Source organism: Carassius gibelio, chromosome B23 (genome assembly GCF_023724105.1).
Source record: "Carassius gibelio isolate Cgi1373 ecotype wild population from Czech Republic chromosome B23, carGib1.2-hapl.c, whole genome shotgun sequence".
NCBI lineage: Eukaryota > Metazoa > Chordata > Actinopteri > Cypriniformes > Cyprinidae > Carassius > Carassius gibelio.
In genome coordinates, this window is record NC_068418.1 from 14357105 (window position 1) to 14377675 (window position 20571).

Here is a 20571-nt window from a genome sequence, read left to right on the forward strand (position 1 = left end):
ATGTGTTATTTTGTCAACACTGGAAGACTTTCTGACTGCTTGACGTCAACAGATGGAGCTGAAAGCCTTTATGTTTTTAACTTTTTAATGGTTTGTTCCTCGTATATTATTATTAGGGTTAAATGTAACAGGCAAACAATCAAACAGACAATGTACAGAAATCACACATGGATATTATTTATTTGTATTATTTATCATGAGAAGAAACACGGGTGTACATCAGTGTTCATGATACACAACCAATGACTCTAAATGGACAACTCATTTTAACATTGTCTTTTACTGTAATTTCTCAGATGGATATTCAGCCCATTATAGAAACTAATTTCTCAAAAGACAACGAATGTATGTTTCTCATTAGAAAACAAATGTTAATAAAGTAGCAAGCTATACCAGTTTTAAAAGAAAAAGGGCAAGCAGAAAATCTATACAATAAAACTTCTGTGCCATGATTCAGTGTCTCTTACATTCAAGCAAACTCAGTATCTTCATCATACAGTATTCAGAATTTTACAAGCACATAATACCAAGAAAGTAGAATACTGCTCTGCCGTACAAGACACACCATGTAACATCTGCATTGCATTCAGTTCCAGAATGAAAACAGGTTAATTTAGTGTTGTTATAACAGTAGCCCTTCATTAAAACAACATTTGTTCCAGACATCGCGTCTGGTGGCAGTTTGGCATCCTCTTGTAGTAGGTTTGTTGGCAAAAACTGTAGCAGCCTTGGAAAAAGAGTCAAAACACAGATCCTTTCAGACAGTAGTGAACTTTCAGAGACAGCAGCAGTCCAGCTGTTGTGCTTTCCTTCCTGTGACCGATTATTGACAGGTGTTGTAGATCTGAATCTGCTTATTGATTGCATTCAGGATTGCCTTCATTTTATCTTCCAGGCCATCCAGCTGCCTGGCTTTTCCTTCCAATACCTTCTGATTCTCCTCATAGTCCTTTTCAAGCTCTGTGTATGCGAAACAACAACAAAACCAGGTCAGAATTACAAGGAAATAAAACAATGAATGCCTTCCAAGGTCAGTCCTACTTATCTCCACAAGAGGGCAGTTTATGTTTTGCAGTTACTTGAAGGAATGCTTAATTTGTTTTTTGTAACATAAAACATAACATAAAATAACATATAACATAAAATGTAAATATTTATAAATTATAAATAAAAATTATATATATATATATATATATATATATATATATATATATATATATATATATATATATATATATATATATATATATATATATATATATATATATATATATATATATATATAATTATTACACAGAATTTATTTTACGACATAAAATACTTAATTATATAATATGTATTTAATAAATATTTTTAAATGTATATTTAAGAAACACATACAGTTTATTATTTTTTTTTTAAAGCAAAAAAAGGGACAAACCAAATACAAAGAAATACTGATTTTCATGTTAATCTTTCAATTCAATGCTGATAATATAAAAGGTAAAACTTTTCTGTAATAAATACTGTAACTAATACGCTTTTCTGACTAAACTGAACAGGGTTTTCCAAATTCAAAAAACAAATTAAAACAGAAAACTGAATTGTAAGAACGTCTTCCAGTTCTCTGTGTGTCTCTCACACACTTACCCGCCAGCCTCTGTAGTTTATCCTGGGCATCCCTTAGCAGCTCCTTGGCTTCATCTCTCAGGCGCTCTGCTTTCTGCTTGGCATCCTGCATTGTTTTTGCCTTATTATCCATCAGACCCTGAACGGTACGATACTTATCCGACAGCTCGCCGTCCAGGATCTAAAACAGACAATAACGTCAGTCAATTCTGGTCAACATGACACTCAGTGACACACAAATGACTGCCACACACCTCTTTAGCTTCATTGGCCTTGTCCCGGGCCATAGTGGCCGTCTCCTCTGCCCGGGCTGCGTCGAGGCTGTTGTTGGCACGTTTGGTTTTTAAAGCCTCTATTTGGCGTCCCAGATCTCCCAGTCTGTCCATGGCATCATCAAGATCTCTCTCACGAGCTGTGGTCTCTGACTGGATCTTCAGAAGGATTTTTAAGAGCACTTGTGGTCAAAACTAATCAATTTAGGACCATAAAAATTCAAGTTATTTCTAATTACAGTTGTTTTACCTGTGCTAGTCGGTTCTGAGTTAAGCCGATGTCTTTTCTAGCTTTCTGAATGGCTTTTTCTGCAGCTGCCTGAGCCCTGCCGGCATCATTCAGGGCCTTTTTCACACTCTCAGCTGTGCTCTTCACTCCCTCCGCCTTATTCCTAGAGTGAAAGAACAGATTTGCATTTACATTTACAAAGTGATGTGCAAAATACCAGATGTGCAGATAGTCACCTGGCCTTCTTGGCATCCAGCAGCAGCTGCTCTGCTTTGCGGACGTCATTCTGGGTCTGTTCCAGAATGGCGTCCACATTGGACAGGCTCTTGACACGGTCTTTAATCTCATCTGCGAGGTGTTGAATCTGCCGGGGAGAAGCTGGGATTGACAGCTCCAGCACCCGATTGGCCACCGCCTCGATGCTGTCAGGATCTGCCCCCTCCTCTGCAAATATACAACATGACATCTAAATGAGCTCAAAAGAAGTCAAGTTCAAATTCTAGGAGAAGGAATAACAAATGAGAGAAGGAATTTAACATATGAAATGTTATCAAAATGTTTGAAAATCTGATTATTATTGATGGATGTTTTGGAAAATGTGATTTTAATTAGTACAAGAGTAGTGTTTTATGTGTTTTATTTTCTTATTCCTTCAGCTAATTTTTTATATAATATAATATAATATAATATAATATAATATAATATAATATAAAAAATGTATAATAAAAAAAGTATGGATAATATAACATAATTAAAACTCACGCATGAGGAATTCACGAATTTGTTTGATGAGGTCCCTCAGGTCGTCGTTAGAATGATCCACCTTGTTTTTGATATCACTAGCTTTTTCCAGAGCCGCCTGGGCTTTATCCTTAGCTTCCTGAGCCTTGGTCTTAGCGTCTGCCACCTTAATAAGAGCGTCAAGACAACATAAGATTCAGAGAAAAGACTGAACACTTTCTGGAGAATGTGAAGTCACAAAAGGAATTGACAGCTCTGGAAATGCTCTGATCATGCTAGTCACTGGACACAATAATTCATAATTGTGTCTCTACCTGCTTAAAAAGCTCCTCCATTACTCCCATAGCTTTATCCAGCTCTTTTTCTGCATGCTTGGATCTGTCCAGGGCATTGTTGGCCACTGCGACAGCTCCATTGCAGTTCAGACCACCACAGTGGTGCTTTCCTTCATCATCACGACAGCCAGCACCGCCACAAGGACTGTCCACACATGGAGCATCCCCCGGTGCTCCACATACCTACAAAAACAATAAAACAACAGCTTTAAAGTAAAATAAAATCATATATATTAAACGATTCCTAATTTTTTTTCATATTATAAAAAACAATGATTTTATATTTTAAATACATACTTTAAATAATACTTTTAAATTGACTACACATTCTTGTAACTGTTATATTTTTATATTTGTTGAGACAATGTACCTTTTCATTGATTTTCTTCATGTCCAAATTCTGAGCTTTGGCATTTAAGTCTGTGAGTGTACGTTTGTTGGCAGCATTTTTGCGGTTAAAATCATCTCTCTTTTGGGCGATCAGTCGCTCTGTTTTCTTGCGGGTGTCTGCCGATTGGCTCACTGTGCTGGGAGTGTCAGTGGTAGATCTGTTGGCACGGTGCTCTGCATCACGTGACCTGTTGTACGAGGCCCGGATGCTGTCATATGCACCTGAGGAAAAATAGCACATTAATAGCATGCTTTCCTAGTTTGATCAGTCACTGGATTGTTCTCTGGAAGATAATAATGAATAAATGCCACTTGTTTTGCATATAACTGGGGCAATGTAAGTGCATTTTATTTCCAGTGATACAGAATCAGTGACTAACCCAAGAAGTTGGAGTTCTTAAGGATGTCAAGCTGACGGTTGAGCTGATCGGAGTTCAGGTTGAGTTCTTTTGCTTCTCTCTCCAGGGTACTCAATGCATTACTGGCTTCATAGTTGCTGTCCTGCACAGCGGTCAGGTCTCCCTCCAGCTGGTTCAGTGTGTCCGTGGTCTCACCGATCTGAGCTCTGACAGAGAAAAACAGCTGACCAAACTCATCTCCAACAAGGGGGGAAAAAGTAAGAAAATGGTCAAATCTGAAATTATACTTAATTCATATTTATGTGAAAGTTTAGGTAAGGAGGTAGGTATATTTATTCTCATTCTCATAAAGATCTAAATGAATTACTTAAATATTATTTATCTAATAAAAACTGTAATTTATTTAATATAATGCCATCTAATTATTTTACAAAAATGTAAAATAAACTGTATTAAAGGTTCAAGTTACAATTATTTATTTATCTTAGTAATACAAGTATGAAAAGCATTTTTTATGAAAATTCTTTATTTATTTCAATAATGCCCATATGTAATTTTAAATATAAATTCTCAATTCTCAACAAATATTCCCAATAATAATAATAATATAGTAAATAAGTAAAATTACTCAAGTAATCTTCTCCCTAACTTCTAAAACTCTCAACTAGAGACTTTCAAGCAATATACAAAAATGTAGGGGTCTGTGCCTTTTCTAACCAAAGTTTACCTGAGGTCCTCGATCATGCCCATCAGAGTGGTCACAGCCTCAGCAGTGGCATTGCGGGCGTTAACAATGTCCCGCGCTTGTGCCAGCATGTCTTCCAACTCCTTAAATCTTCTCTCAAAGGCTCGAGTCAAGCCAGTGGTCTGAAGCTCCTTGGCTCGATCTGTGAGAGCTTTGGTTCTGGTTGCCAGATCCTGAACGATGCGGTCCCAGTCCCCAAAGCACTGGTGGCAAGGTTTGCATTCAGGGAAGGTGCCGGAGAAACCACGGGCACACTGATCACAGCGGACGCCAGAAACTCCCTGCTGGCACACGCAGTGACCAGTCACACGGTTGCACTGAGATGACTCGATGCCCCGGGGGTCGCAGTCACATGCTGTAGGGAGAGAAGTAACCAAAACAATGGGATTTGGGGAATTATGATTAATTGTGAATCACAAAATGATGAACAGTGTTACATTAACATTACAGATGTTATGGACTGCTCTGAAAGTATTATGGTACCTCGGCACAGTACTCTTGGGTCACCCCAGTGGTTCTCCTGGCAGTCTTTACAGGTCTTCCCTCCAAACCCAACACGGCACTGGCACTGTCCTGTGAACTGTATCAATTTGGGTTCAAAAAGAGGATGGCAATATTTAAGATTACTGATGGGGTGTTGAAACTAGGGAGGAAAAATATATGGATACCATATTGGTTAGAGATTTTTTTTTTATGGACATTTAATTATTTATACTAATATCTCCTATTTTTACATTCAGATATTTTTTCCATCATCTCATATTCACTTAAAATTGTATAACACTGTTAAATATAATCTTTCGTGTAGTTCTATTTTTCATGATGCATTATAATGTTGTGCCTCAATTCACTTTTAGTATTTCGTTTAGTTAAACAAAACAACATAGAATTTTAAAATCATCCATTTTCAAAAAAATAGAATTGCTCTATATTGGCCAGAATTTTAATAGTAGATAAGCCAAGTTTTTTTTAGATTTAGTCTACTTACTGTATCCCCTATCTGTCTTTGTGTAAAATCTAAAATACTGTATTGTAAATAAATAAATAAATAAACACTACCATTTGAAAGTTCGTAGCCTGCAAGGTTTTTTTTTTAAAAGATGTCTCTTATGCTCATCAAGGACACATTTATTTGATACAGTAAAACAGAGTACTATTGTGAAATATTATTGCAGTTTAAAATAATTGTTTTCTATTGTAATATATTTTAAAATGTAAATTATTTCTGTGATGGGAAAGCTGAATTTTCAGCACCATTACTTCAGTCTTTAGTGTAACATGATCCTTCAGAAATCATTTATTATTATCTGTGTTAAAGACTGTGTTGTGCTGCCTAGTATTTTAATAGAAGCCTTTTTAGGACATTTCCTTTAATGAAGAGAAAGTTCAAAAGAACATAATTTATTTAAAATAAAAAAAACATTTATACCATTATAAATGTTTACACTAATGTCACTTAACATCAGTTTAAACCATACTGAATTTGACATTTCTTATTGTATATATTGAATGTGTATTTGCGAGCCAGCAGTACCTCGTTACAGGCAGATGTGTAGGCATTGTTGGGGTCACATCCACAGGGCTCACAGCCTCGTCCACTCGCCAGGTTCCAGTAATTGGGTGCACAGTGATCACAGGTTTGTCCAATAACGTGAGGCAGACACTGACACTGTCCTGTGGCACGCTGGCACACACAATCATCTCGAGACAGACACTGACTGCGCTCCGTGCCCAAGAAGTTGCACGTGCACTCTGGGTGGGTGAAAGTGTTGATATGTTTATTATATTAATAGAGCACTGTAATATAGAAAAGTAATGTAAGACCCAGGTAAACTCACTCCGGCAGTTGCGGCGGGAAGCATCTCCATAGTATCCGCTCTTGCACACGCCACAGTCCGGTCCTTCAGTGTTGTACAGGCACTTGAGACACTGGCCAGTGCGCTTGTCACATGCCTCAGGGTCTGATAGGTCGATGTTGTTACTGCAACGACAAGGTTGGCACCGTCCACCGGGCTTAGAGGGGTCGCCGTAATAACCCGAAGCACATTCATCACATCGTGGACCTGGTTGAGGGAGAAAGAAGGCATTTAGTTGCATGAAAATAAAATTTGATGATATATCATAAAAAAAAAAAAAAAAAATGTATTCCCATGTTACAACTAAACAGAGCAAATGACTTGATAAAGCATCAGTGAAATCAAAAATTAAAAGAAAAATGACTTTAATACATTTGATGGACATTTTTAATACTGAACTGCATTTCATAATATTTCCTTCAAGAGAATAGCATTAAAACGGTCACAGCTGGAAAATCCAGCTTTCTTGAAATAAAGAATTTTTCCATATAACCTGCACAGTTTATTTAATAGGGTTATCGAGTAAAACTTTAACTACATCATTAAGATAAACAAAATAAGGTTCACATATCTAATAGAAAAGGTGGAAATTGGATGGAAATCATTATTGGTGGCTTGGTGTTAAAATACCAGCAATATGGGACATTGTTTTTTAAATAGTAGAAAAATGTTCAGTTATGAAATTAAATTCATGAATTTATTAATTGAATTATTATTCAAATTAATATTTAAAGGATGCAAGTGCACACATAAAAAATCTTAATGTAAAGCTCTAAGAATGCAGACTAACAATAAAAATAACATAACTCATAAATTATGAAAAATGACTCTCCAGAAGATTTCTTGAAAATGTAATCTTAATGCCAAATCATAATACACTCGACAGTCTGAGTGTAGAGGTACAAAACACAGTGAAAATGTTTTACATTAACAGATCTGACACAATACTGAAGCTGTCATTTGAATTTTGTCTAAACAGGAAGCTCTGATTCACTCTGTTGCTATGTTCATATGTCTTTGCAGCCAAGAGCTATATAGAGACAGATGTCTGCTTCTCAGGCTCAAATGCTGGCAAAGGAACAGAGAAGCACTTACATCTAGTGATAGAGTAGAATAGAATAGAATAGAACAGAATAGAACAGTGGCGGTTTCTCCATTAGGGCGATTGGGCAACGCACCAGCAAAGGAAAGGGATGCATTTTTATTTTTTATTTTTTTACATTCAACCACAGTGTTATGCTAGCTTTCACTATTCTAGACTGTTTATGCTGCCTCTAAATAGTCCAATCAGTGGCGAGTCGCGTTTTGTGTAGTACCGACCCTTTTTGGGCGATTTCTGTCGAACTGAGAATCCCCCGAGTGCTCTCATTGACTTCCATTCAAAGATCATTTTTTTCGAACTGCAGACACAGCAATGTAATCTCAATGAGTTCCGAGACGGCTCGCACCAACGTGCTAACGTATTTTTTCCGTGTCATTGAAAGAAAAACCATTCATTCCTTGTAACAATAAGGATAGAATTAGGACAACCAAGACCAAATTTAAACAGCAAACAAGTATCTACAAAGGGGGGGAAGTTTTATAAACGAGGATTTTAGAGGATGTGGCATTAGCAGAGAAAAAGGCTAATAGGCTGCAAAGTAGCTGCAAAAAGAGTGCCAATGATTCACAAACTACACACAAAATGAGTGAGAAATATTCAGAGTGCAACTGAAAAAAAAATTGTGCAACTATCTTTATGAACTGTATAACTATATAATGATTTACTTAGTATACATAATATACATAATATAAATGATCGATCCATTGGCTGTAATCTGTAATCGATTTTAGCGGGATAAATTCCAGTGCTTTATCAGATATGTACCACTGTTTCATCCTTGTTTTTGATTTGTTTTATGTCAAAGTTCTCTGTCGTGTGTTTTTTTTGTGCTTTTTCAGAGAATTTTCTCATGCAAATGTGTTATTGTGTGTTTGTATTCAAGCACTCACGACAGACTTTACTTTCACTTCGTTTTCGTTCATTTTCTAAAGCAATATGTTAAGTAGTAGTTCAAAAGACTACTTATTGTTTAAATATGGGACAGTTTGAACCAATCTGGGCACAGGGGTGGGACAAAGCGTCAACAATTATTTCTGTTTGGCTCAGAGGAACGAAAGCATTGGTTTCTGACGAATCAATGTTGTCAAAATGCGATGACGCACTCACATACACTACTGCGCCGATGAATATCCAAAATAAAATAGGATATCTCCGAAATGTGGAGAATCTCTTCTTTACATCACTTTTTAAAGCGTTCAGATTGGATTAGCGGTTCAAAAGTTATTAAACATTAAAGAATAACAGTTATTTTTAGCCGCGGGTGGCTAAATCAGCCTTTGAGGGTTAAGCGCTAAGATCAATCGTTATCGGGAAACCCGGCCCAGAACTTTACACACATGAAATCCCAGAGCTTTCTGACCCTGTACAGACAGCAACGCAACTATCACGTTCACAGCCCAGAAAGGGTTAAGGGGCTCATTTTAGGGATTTCCTGCACGTCATAAGTTATTACTTCTATGAGCCAGTTTTGGACTTTCTAAGCAAGAACGTCCTCTGTATTCGAGTATGATTGAAACATTCACTGAATGAGAGTGTTTTGTGCTCCGTAAGGTTCAGATCGTCTCATATGAATAAATAGTTGGGTCATACATAGACTATCTTGTTTCTTTGAGTTTAAATCTAGATTTATTAACACTGGCCATTGCTAGATCTATTCTACATCAACACACATCCCCCGAAAAAGGTGTGAGGGGCAAATTTAAGTTTTATTAAAATTGGGGGGGGGGGGTACCCTGCATATTTTACACCCATGTCCTCACTCCCCTTCTGGGCCATAAATGTGGTAGTTTCATTGTTGTCTATGCAGAGTCAGAACTCTCTCAGATTCCATCAAAAATATCTTAATTTGTGTTCTGAAAGGTCTTGTGGTTTTAGACTGACATGAAGGTTATAAATGACAAAAGTTTCATTTTTGGGGGAACTATCCCTTTAAGACTCTGCATTTAAATAAACACTGTTCCTAGTGCTTAATATGAGAGAGAAGGCATTTTAAGTAAGCATTTAATTATTACCATTTAATTTCACACTGCTCAGTCCCATGCGACTGCTCTTGGTGCAGTTTAAAAGGGTTCTGCAAATGTACATGCAAGGTGTGAAGTGCATGAGCCATGCACTAGGGAGGGATGGGACGGGATGGGTGATGGAGGTTGGGCAGCAGAGGTGTGTGCGTGTGTGTGTGTGGGGGGGGGGGTCTCTATGGTTACTCACGCTTGAGGACTGCCCCTGCAGAGCGCTTTACCATCCCTGTGTCCAGTTGAGGAGGGGACAGGAGATAACACACATGATCACTGCACTGGCTGATCAGAGTGACAGTGGCCTTTATCTCTGATTACGTTCCTTTTTGGACTCGGGGTGTTAAATAGCACTATAAAGCACTTATTAATATGGGATGTCTACAATCTCCCATTGCATGTATGCAAAAAATGCAACTGCACATGACCCAGACCTCATCTTAATTAATTTGATTCCATCCATCTGTGGAAGGAAAGAAAATTCTGTGGTTAAAAATACCTGTGTAACCCTGGTTGCAGTTGCAGACCACCTGTTTGCTGCGGTTGTCTTGGTAACAAGAGGCGGCAAAGTGGCGTCCGCTGTTGGGGCCCTCAGGACAGGGGCAGGGCCGACACAGACTCCCTAAACCTAGAGCTGGGTTTCCATAGTAACCATTAGCACACCTGTGAAAAGAGGTATTTATTACATTAGCTCAGGCAGCGGAGCATTCAAGAAAAATCAACCCTTTTCACTGTTTGCCGGTAAACTTTAAAAGATTCTCAAATATCTTTAAGTGTCCTCTAATGATAATTATTATCCGTTTAACTATACAGCTTAAAATGTGGAGAATGTCTGTCTTTTTGCCCCTTGTACCTGTCACATTTATCCCCTGCTGTGTTGCTTCTGCAGTTGATACAGGCTCCAGTCCTTTGGTGGCATTCGTCAGCATGTCCATTGCATTCACACAGCCTGCAGTTTGGGAAGCCCCAGTGTCCAGCTTGACAACCATCACAGCGCTGACCAAATGCACCGGCCCGACATGGACACTGTCCTGAGTACTGGTCACAGAATCGGCTCTGGGAGCCCTCCAAACTACATTCACAAACTGAAGATAAAGACAGATAACAATTAATGACAGACAGAAAGAAAGAAAGAAAGAAAGAAAGAAAGAAAGGAAGAAAGAAAGAAAGAAAGACATGAGGGATATAAAAGCAAGAAACAAAAAACAAACAAACAGAAATGCAACAAAAAACACGCAAATAATACAAAATAAAAAAAAAAAAAAATAGGAAACAAAAATAAATAAAAATAATCAACAAACAAATAGAAACAAGCAAATAAAAAGCAACAGCAACAGTAAAAACTAAAGAAATAAAAAACAAACAAAAGAAACAAACAAAAATGAAAATAATAATAATAATAATAAAATAAAACAAAACAAAATATAAATATATAACAAAAAAGAAAGATATAAAAAAACTAATAAATATAACAGAACAAAAAAAACAAATGAAAAAAAGGGGAAAAATACAAAGAAGAACACACAAAGAGGAATTTTATCAAAATGTTACTAATGTACCACAGCAGGGAAAATATTTGTCTTACGTTTGCATCCAGAAGGGCCAAAGCCGTAAGCTCCTGGTGCACATTTATCACAGCGCAGGCCTGATATGTTGGGCCTGCACCGGCACTGACCCCCACGGACATCACACTCCGAGATGAGTGAACCCTGAGGATCGCACTCACAAGCTGTGGGATCATTAATAACAACATGAACAAGTGAAAACAAACCCCAACATTCCCATCACAGACCTCTGCTGACACTCACGCAGTGCGCCGTCGTTAATGAGGGCAGACATGCTGGTGATGAGTTTAGCACACACTTCACTCATCTGTGGACGAGACACACTCTTGGCAGTCTCGTGGCAGCGATAACGCTCGTAGCTCTGCTTTCGTGCGACGGAGGCGGGGTCTCCCGCGGTAAACATGTCTAGAGAAGAGTAACGAGGGAGAAGGGCAATCTGGGGAGGTGAAGAGAACAAGTCAAAATTACACAGAACATGAAGACTTCGTAAGAGCTGAATAAAATCAGATTGATGCTTACAGAGTCAGCAAGTACAAAGGCATTAGTCGAGGTAATGATGCTGTTCCTGTCAGCATAACGGATAAACTCCACACGCAGTTTGTAACTCACTCCTTTCTCCAAACACACCGGCTGAGGAAGAACCACAAACCTGTAGCAACGCATCAGAAGACAGGAAGACAGAAAGCAATAAATACATAAATCAATGATTAATAAAGAAACAAAAAAGCAATAACAAAAAACAAACATCAAAACGTAACGAGAAAAAAAAAGAGAAAGAAAAACAAAGAAACAAATAAAAAAAACATTGAAACCAAACAATAATCAAACCAAGCAGCAACAATAAAAACAAAAGAAAGAAAATCAAACAAACTAAAAAATACATGATTAAATCTGTGTTATAAGCAAAACAAAACAGAAGATTTTGGGATGCAAAAGCGAAAAAATAAACATTACTTGGATTTCTTAAAGGGATAGTCCACCAAAAAATAACGTACATCAATTTCTCACCCTAATGATGTTAGAAACGTCTATGATTTTATTTCTTGTTTGGAACAAAAAGTAAAAAGTAAAAAAAATTTAAGTAAAAATAAATAGACAGACAGACAGACGGACGGACGGACAGATAGATAGATTTTGACTGATATTTTGTCTATGTAATGAAAGTCAATGAGATCCTGTGTTGTTTTGGACTCCACTGACTTTCATTATATGGGCAAAAACAGTTCAAACATTCTTTAAAATGTCTTTTATTATAGTCCACGGAAGAACGAAAGAACAACTTGAGGGTAAACATTACTGACATGGATGAACTGACCCTTAAAACATTTGTACATGTGTTTCACCAACCTGGCACCAGATGGGAGCGAGACAGTTAGCAGATCATCTGCAGGGATGGTATTTCCACATGGACTGCTGGTAGGTATAGGGCCAGGTCTAATCACCATTACACGGACCTCCTCCCAGTCCCGTGGCATCTTTAAAAGCACATTAACGCACATGAGTACACCCATAACACACTACTCTGAGTAGTCTATGAAGGCATTGAGAAGACATTTAATCTACCTGAAGCTCATAGCGAAGGAGGACGTCATATTCCATAGAATGTGGAATATTGTTAATGGCAAACTCCAAGGTTCCACCTTCAGGAGCCCGTGCAAACCCAGTGCCTGTCCAGGAGACGGGACGGCCCGGCTGGTACTCTCTCTCCTCAAATGCAGAGCCCTATAAATATCAAATCTCAAAATGAATATATCTTTTTTTTTTTTTTTTTTACTGTACCTTATAATGTTGTATGAATTCACTTGCACTTAAAACTGATTTTAGTGGAGAATTATTATTTATTTAACATTTTTATATTTTTTTATATTTAAAATGTATATTTCTTTTTTTATTGTAATATTTATTCATATTAAATAATTATTATATCGGCCCCAATAAATATTTGATTATAATATCTTTGGATGACATCTGTGTTTCTTTCCTTTTGACACTTGTCATGCCTTTGATATTTTAAAACATCTTTGAAATATTTGTTCTGTTGCTTGATGAAGAAAGTTAACTGGCAAGAAACTGACAAGTACTGTAAATACGTCATCTATGGAAGCCCACTTCTGTCACTGAATAAAAAAAAAAAAGGTAATTTTTTTACCTTACTTTTTATCTTACAATTCTGAAATTTTTTCTTGCAATTACGAGTTTACATCTTGCAATTTTCACATTTTCCCTCAATACTGTAAAAGATTTAAACTCATAATTCTGAGAAATAAAGTCAGAATTACGAGATTAAAAAGTTATAATTATAATTATAAGTTTGCATTATGCAATTTTCAGAAAACAAAAGTCTGATTTGTGAGATAAAAACTTGCAATTACCTTTTTTAGTTTTACTCTGTGGCAGAAACGGGCTTCCATAGTTATCAGACAGAATACACGGGGCTAAAAACAAAGCAAATATCTTCTTGTTTGTCCCATTTCCGCACTTACTTGACCCAGTTTGGCATTTTCAGCCTCGTACATGTAGTGGTCGAGGGCCATGAAGAAATAACTAGACTCCACTTGGGTACACTGGCGACCAATCATGTGACTCCGACAGTGACACTGGCCTGTTTCCATTGAGCATCTTCAGACGCAAAGCACACCATTTTTTATTATAATTAAGTTTCATATTATTAATACAAAAACTGCCAACAGCCTGAATCCCCATAAACAAAAAAAAATACTGACTGGTTGTCTGTAGCTCCACCCACATCACAGTCACATCCTCTGCAGCCACTGGCGTCATGACTCAAGGCCCAGTGCTCAGGCTGTAGGAAATACACATAAAACACAAACCAGTGTTATATATACTAATAAAAATGACTCATGAACCACAATATGACATTTAATATTCAGATTATTAACTTCAAAATACTGAGGCAAAACCATGGTAATTCTATGATATTCTGAAACCATGCAGTGCTGATCAATAACCATAAGCAAATAACATGACAAAAATGGAAAAGAATTACCATGGTACATATCCATAAAGTGGATATGACTCTACTACTAGAGGTATTTATTACTTGTCTAATTTCAGGATGCAGCTCTTCCTTTTATTCCATTTTAAGCTGTGTGAAAACCTACACCATCCTCCATAAACCCTTGGGCTAAATGCAGACATACGGCTCTACTGTAAAGCAACCAATCTTAGCTCATGTTACCGCAGTAGAGGGGATACGTGGTACCAGGAGGCATGCAATGCCAACTGATGACTGATTATTAAATGTTCTCACAGAGGTGTATGGGGAATAATAAGCTACTAAAGAGGTAAACTTTTTTTTTGCTTTACTTACCAGACATTGGTTGCAGCTGTGTCCAGTGACAAGGCGTTTGCAGAAGCAGTCTCCGCTAACAGGGTCACATTGAGAACTACCGGACACTGTACCCCTGGGGTCACATTTACATGCTAAAGTAGACCAGTGAAAGAAACAGAGAATGATCGAGTATCAAGAGAAAAACATACCAGAAAAATGTTCTTTAAAAAGACACAGAGCCGTTTAACTCCTTGCTAACATGGACTAGAAAAACTGTGCTCTGAAATGTCAAAGTGTCTGTTCAAAAATCTGGGGATAGTACGATTTTTGAAAGAATATAATAATTTTCAGTAAGGATGCATTCAATTAATCAAAAGGTTTATATAAACAATAAAAGGTTTATGTTTCTAATATATTCTGATCTTTTGAAGTTTTTTTTCCTCAAAGCATCCTGGAGAAAAATGCATTTTTGATCTTAATGAACATTAAAAAAAACAGACACCAAACTTTTGAATGGTTAGTTATATCTATGCTATTGTGTCTTTCATTGTTCATTATGAATTTCCTCTGTTTATATTTAGATTTCCTTCATTTGTTTAGATACCTTCAGCAGTCATATAACGCTCACCTAAAATTAATCTTTAAAAACACTAAACATTGAATGACACTACTTAATGTAACTTTCAGCAAATCTCAAAATGAATATCCCATTCTTCATCCTGTACATTATAATGTTATGACACCAGAATTCATTTATCATTTAGGTGGCTGATTTTTTGTGCTTTATTTTGAATATATTTAAACCAAAAAAAGTTTCTGTCTGTTTATGGGTTATCAGTGATAACTTAAATAATTGGTATCAGCTTGCACTTACGTTGGCAGCCGCGAGGATCACTAGCACTGAGCCCAAAGAAACCAGGCTTGCATCTATCACAGCGTGCTCCTTCGACGTTGTCTTTACAGCGGCACTGCCCAGCGATCATACGCAGAGAGGGGTCATCATGCCCATCACAAATGCCACCGTTCAGAGAACCATCTGGGTCACAGTCGCAGGCTAGCAGAGAGAACAGATAAAAGCAATCATATACTCTATAATGCTTAAATGTATATGTTTAGTATCTAGCTCCTTACCCACGCAGACTCCAGGGTCTCTGATGTCTCGAGTTGGATCCTGATAGTAAAAAGGTTTACAGGTCTCACAGTTGCGACCCATGGTGTTGTGGAGACAGTTGTCACACACACCTCCACTGACGTTCCCTGTAGCCATATACACCGCCATGTCAAAATGACACTGGTTGGAGTGACCGTTACAGTTGCATTCTGGGAAAAAGAGGAAAGTGTTAACCATGACATAAGAAGTGCATGTCTCTATGCACATTATGAGCTACATGATTATAATCATTCATAATTACTTTTGCAGGCATTCGTGTTACGGCCCTCAGCTGGTCTCCAGGGCAGGTCATTATAGAAGTCATCACACTGTTCACAGTTCAGTCCGTTGGTGTTGTGTTTGCACACACACCTCCCGTGTACCTAGAGATGGTCCATGTTAAAGTTATATACTGCTTTGTCTAAACAGACTAAATATAAATATATAAATATAGCACTGCTAGTGTTTAATTTAAGCATCACTACGTTTTAATGTACACTATGAAAAATTGATATTTATTTTGAGATTTGCTAAAGATTACATTTAACAGTGTTAAATTATGTGTGTTTAAAAAAAAAAAAAAACTTAAAAAGGGGTTATTAAATGACAGCAATGGTAATTTAAATGTAAAAATAGGGAAAATTAGCATGTGCAAATAAATATCTAATATTCAACAAAACCATTACATCTAAAAAATCTCCAGTATTGTCTGATAACTGATTTGGTAGCAATATATAATGCTTACCCATAACCTGCTACAGTTCAGTAACTCACCATGCCCTCAATGTCATTCCTGATGCCGTCAATAGGAGCACATTCGGAGGCGTGGCCATAGCAGAAGCAGTTGCCCCTGACAACCAGCTCATATATGGCATAGTAGTATTTCTCTTTGATCTCGGTGCGTGAGTCCAGCAGGTTATCACCCAGAGTGTGCAGCTTGGTGAAGTTCAGACGGAGATTAGTGATCTTTAGCTGGTCTGCAATATAAAGATATTGGGTTTAGTGGAGGAAAGGGGACCTTTAACCAAAGACAAGGACACTAATGGCATTTTTGATGTAAGAATGGATGGAAAACAGCATAAAAACTATAGAGATTACCAGGCATGCACTAGCTTTCAAAGGTTTGGTTTTTGGGAAATTTTATTTTCTTTTTATTTAAGTAAAATGAATACTTTCATTTAGCATGGATTCATTAAATTGATCAAAAGTGACGGTAAATTTATTTAGGCACACTGTATGATGCCTAAATGACAATGGTTGATGGGAAAAATCAGGATCACACCAAACCATCATCAACCACACAGTCACGACCACCCAATTATGAGAACACCCTCCTACCCTTGTAAAAAAAATATCCCTAAACCCTGTTAGCCCGTGACCTCTGACCCCTTCTCCCCAGAGCCAATGGCCTGCTCCTCAGTGGGAGGTTGCAGTCAGTTGAGCGTGGAGGCCTTTAACAGAAGTGTGGCGGATAGATTCCTGTTACGCTTCACAGACACTCAATGAAGTGGGACTTGTGTGATTTATAAGATAAACAGTTGCAGGGAAAATCTTGGAGATGTGTGTGTGTGAGGGGCTTATATCTCATCATTAGAGATCGGCGAATGCAGCTCCTGTGCACATGCTGTTTGTTCCAGTCATGCTCTAGATGTTCAGTATAACAGAAAGTGAGAGCCACACAGAGAGTGTGAGATCAATTTATACACACTCACACTGTGTGTGACTGAGAACTCACAGCTGTATGGAAATATTTCACTGACCAGCTGAACCAGGAAGTTCCTCATCAGCATACTCTGCTAAACACACTGTGAGGGTTCTTGGGTTCGACACACACTGCGTCATCAAGGTCAAACAACATTGTTTGACCATCCAACAAAACCTTGTTCAATCTGTTTCAATTCAATCAATTTTGTTTGTACATTAGTGCACATTTATTTTCCATTATTTAGCAAATCTCAGTTTTTATTTTCATTTTATAGCATGTTTAAATGTTTTAATTTTTTTATTACGTTTTCAGTGATGTCAAACGATTAATTGCGATTAATCGCATCCAAAATAAAAGTTTTTCTTTACATAATACATTTATGTATGTGAAAAAATTAGAATATTCCATTTTGAGCTTGATTAGCTTGATTAATTTTGAGTATAACTGGGTACTAGTGATGCGTGGGTCGGACCCCGCGGGTAACCTGTGGGTCGGGTTGGTCTGGGTAAAGAAATTGTCACTTTATTTGAGGGGTGGGTTGGGGCAGGTCTTTAAAAACGAAATAAAAAAAAATCCATGTATGTTGTGTGCAATTCCCTATAGCCTATATTAAATATTTGGAATATCTATTTTCATATTTTATTAGGTTCTTTGTTGAGGTTACAATACAAAGTCCTACGTAACAGCGTAACTTGCATGATGTCCCCGATACACGGGTCGTCTAACCTACGGACCCTGCGGGTAAATACATTTTACTTTATTTGCGGGGCGGGCTGAGGCGGGCCAAATAATTTCATAAAAGCGGGACCCGCAGGTTGGAAAAAAACCTGACCCACGCATCACAAGGAGGGTAAGCCACAGAAGGTCATTGCTGAAAGAGCTGGCCATTCACAAAATACTGTATCAAAATATATTCATAGAAAGTTGACTGGAAGGAAAAAGTGTGGTAGGAAAAGGTGCACAAGCAACAGGAATGACCACAGCCTTGGGATGATTGTCAGAAAAAGCTGATTCAAGAACTAGGGAGAGCTTCACAAGGAGTGGACTGAAGCTGGAGTCAGTGCATCAGGAGTCACCACACTCAGACGTATTCAAGAAAAGAGCTACAGCTGTCACATTCCTAGAACCAAGCCACTCCTGAACCAGAAAATAACATCTGAAGCATCTCAACTGTGGTATGGAGAAAAAGAACTGGACTGTTGCTCAGTGGCCCACAGTCCTCTTTTCTGATGAAAGTAAATTTAGCATTTCATTTGGAAATCAAGGTCTGGAGTCTGAAGGAAGACTGGAGAGGCACAGAATCCAAAGTCCAGTGTGAAGTTTCTGAAGTCAGTGATGAATTGAGTGGCGTGACATCTGCTGGTGTTGGTTCATTGTGTTTTATCAAGTCCAAAGCTAATGCAGCCATCTAGAGTCCTGCAACGGGTCGGGTACCCGTATAAAAGTGGCTGAAACGGGTGGATTTTGACATTCCTAAAATTCACGGGCGGGGATGCGGGCGGATAATTAACTGGTCTGGTAGTAGCGCGAATGAAAACTATGTGCAATATTTGTATGTTTAAATTACCATTACACATACACAACAACGATATGACATTTGATCCATCACATCACCACCACTGCGACAGTGCGACAGCGCTGCGAGAAACAGAGACTTTTCCACAGCTGGATTTGTAATTGGGCGGGTGCGGATTTAATTTTTATATTATTGGGCGAAGGGTCGGATCTGGTGCTGAACTTTGCAGGTACGGGCGGGTGCGGGTCTCCAAAAGTGGACCAATGCAGGACTCTACAGCCATCTACCAGGAGCAAGCACTTTATGCTTCCATCTGCTGACAAGCTTTATGGAGATGCTGATTTCAGTTTGCAGCAATACTTTAGTACCTGGCCACAGTGCCAAAACCACGTCCAAGTGGTTTGCTGACCATGATATTACTGTGCTTGATTGGCCAGCCAACTCACCTGACCTGAACCTCACAGAGAATCTTTGGGGTATTGTGAAGAGAAGGATAAGTAATATCTGACAAACAACACAGAGGAGCTGAAGGCTGCCATCAAAGCAACCTGGGCTTCAACAACGCCTCAACAGTGCCACAGGCTGATCGCCTCCATACCACGCCGAACTGAAGCAGTAATTCACACAAAAGCAGCCCAAACCAAGTATTGAGTGCATATTTAAACCTGCTTTGGAGATCTTAAACATTTCTGTTTTGTAAATCTTATTTTGATTTATCTTTGAGAAAAGATTTGAGATACTGAATTTTTTTTCCCCTAAACTGTAAGTCATAACCACAAACTCTTTAATATTTCATTTTGTGTGCAATGAATATAGGATATAAGAATGTTAGCTTTTTTAAATTAAATAAATAAAATAAATAAACTTTTCCATGATATAAATTTTTTTGAGATGCACCTGTATATACCCGTACGTGTGTGTATTTATATATACATAATAAATACACACAGCACACACACATATATTATGTAAACAAAAACTTTTATTTTGGATGCGATTAATCGTTTGACAGCACTAATAGTTTTATATTTTTCCTGCAAATTCAATGTGCATATGTGCATGCAACTCTTATGCACACACATATGAGTAAAAATGTAAAGAGTAAATCTGAAAGAGGGAAGAAGAGACAAAAGAAGTGTCTAGAGAGTATATGATATGTACTGTAGAGCACATCTTGTTCATTATGTACTAAATGTCTCATCCGAAATGTTAATTCATTTATATTTAAGTTACTTCTCGGCTAACAAGTAAATGGATGAAATATTTAAATACAAAAAGTTTATTAAGATCCAGCCATTGCCTAAATAAGCTCCTGGTAACCATAGCTACTGCATTTTAACAGCAGAGATATTATTAAATAAAAAACAGCTTTTTAATTACATATATTAATGTACTTGAAATAACACCTGCAAAGCATGCTATTTGTCATATAGGAAGAAATCAGACTAAAAAAGATTTGGCTGTTACCAAGCGAAGACCTGTTCATTAAACATACAGCCTATTATAAGAAAAAGATATTTGCCAATGATGCAAAAACCTGTATTTGATTCAGTTGGAGGTTAAGTTTGTTAAGCTTCACTTACTCTGAATGTTGGGGCTGTAAGGGTCTTCGATCTGGATTGCAGGGTCAAGAACACGATAAATCACCTGAGCGGAAACGAAAGTGAAGGTCAGCAAACAAATGAACGGACAAA

The 20571-nt window shown here is 37.6% G+C and overlaps 1 protein-coding gene across 1 annotated transcript in view; it reads right to left on the reverse strand.

The window, feature by feature from the left end:
* Positions 1-153: 153 nt before the first annotated feature.
* Positions 154-20571, reverse strand: part of lamb2 (laminin, beta 2 (laminin S)) — a 35561-nt gene continuing 15143 nt past the window's right edge. The window contains exons 7-34 of the mRNA XM_052594457.1: positions 20461-20524; positions 16431-16633; positions 15919-16039; positions 15638-15826; positions 15381-15560; positions 14546-14658; positions 13938-14017; positions 13698-13833; positions 12778-12936; positions 12562-12689; positions 11734-11863; positions 11458-11650; positions 11235-11378; positions 10503-10734; positions 10149-10312; positions 6518-6742; positions 6214-6431; positions 5163-5259; positions 4662-5034; positions 3956-4140; positions 3556-3797; positions 3165-3368; positions 2872-3016; positions 2346-2553; positions 2131-2272; positions 1863-2039; positions 1630-1789; positions 154-960 (exon numbers count right to left, since the gene is read on the reverse strand). Of these exons, the coding sequence (XP_052450417.1) occupies positions 824-960; positions 1630-1789; positions 1863-2039; positions 2131-2272; positions 2346-2553; positions 2872-3016; positions 3165-3368; positions 3556-3797; positions 3956-4140; positions 4662-5034; positions 5163-5259; positions 6214-6431; positions 6518-6742; positions 10149-10312; positions 10503-10734; positions 11235-11378; positions 11458-11650; positions 11734-11863; positions 12562-12689; positions 12778-12936; positions 13698-13833; positions 13938-14017; positions 14546-14658; positions 15381-15560; positions 15638-15826; positions 15919-16039; positions 16431-16633; positions 20461-20524 (4749 nt within the window). The 3' untranslated portion in view covers positions 154-823. The remainder of the gene's footprint in view (positions 961-1629; positions 1790-1862; positions 2040-2130; positions 2273-2345; positions 2554-2871; positions 3017-3164; positions 3369-3555; positions 3798-3955; positions 4141-4661; positions 5035-5162; positions 5260-6213; positions 6432-6517; positions 6743-10148; positions 10313-10502; positions 10735-11234; positions 11379-11457; positions 11651-11733; positions 11864-12561; positions 12690-12777; positions 12937-13697; positions 13834-13937; positions 14018-14545; positions 14659-15380; positions 15561-15637; positions 15827-15918; positions 16040-16430; positions 16634-20460; positions 20525-20571) is intronic.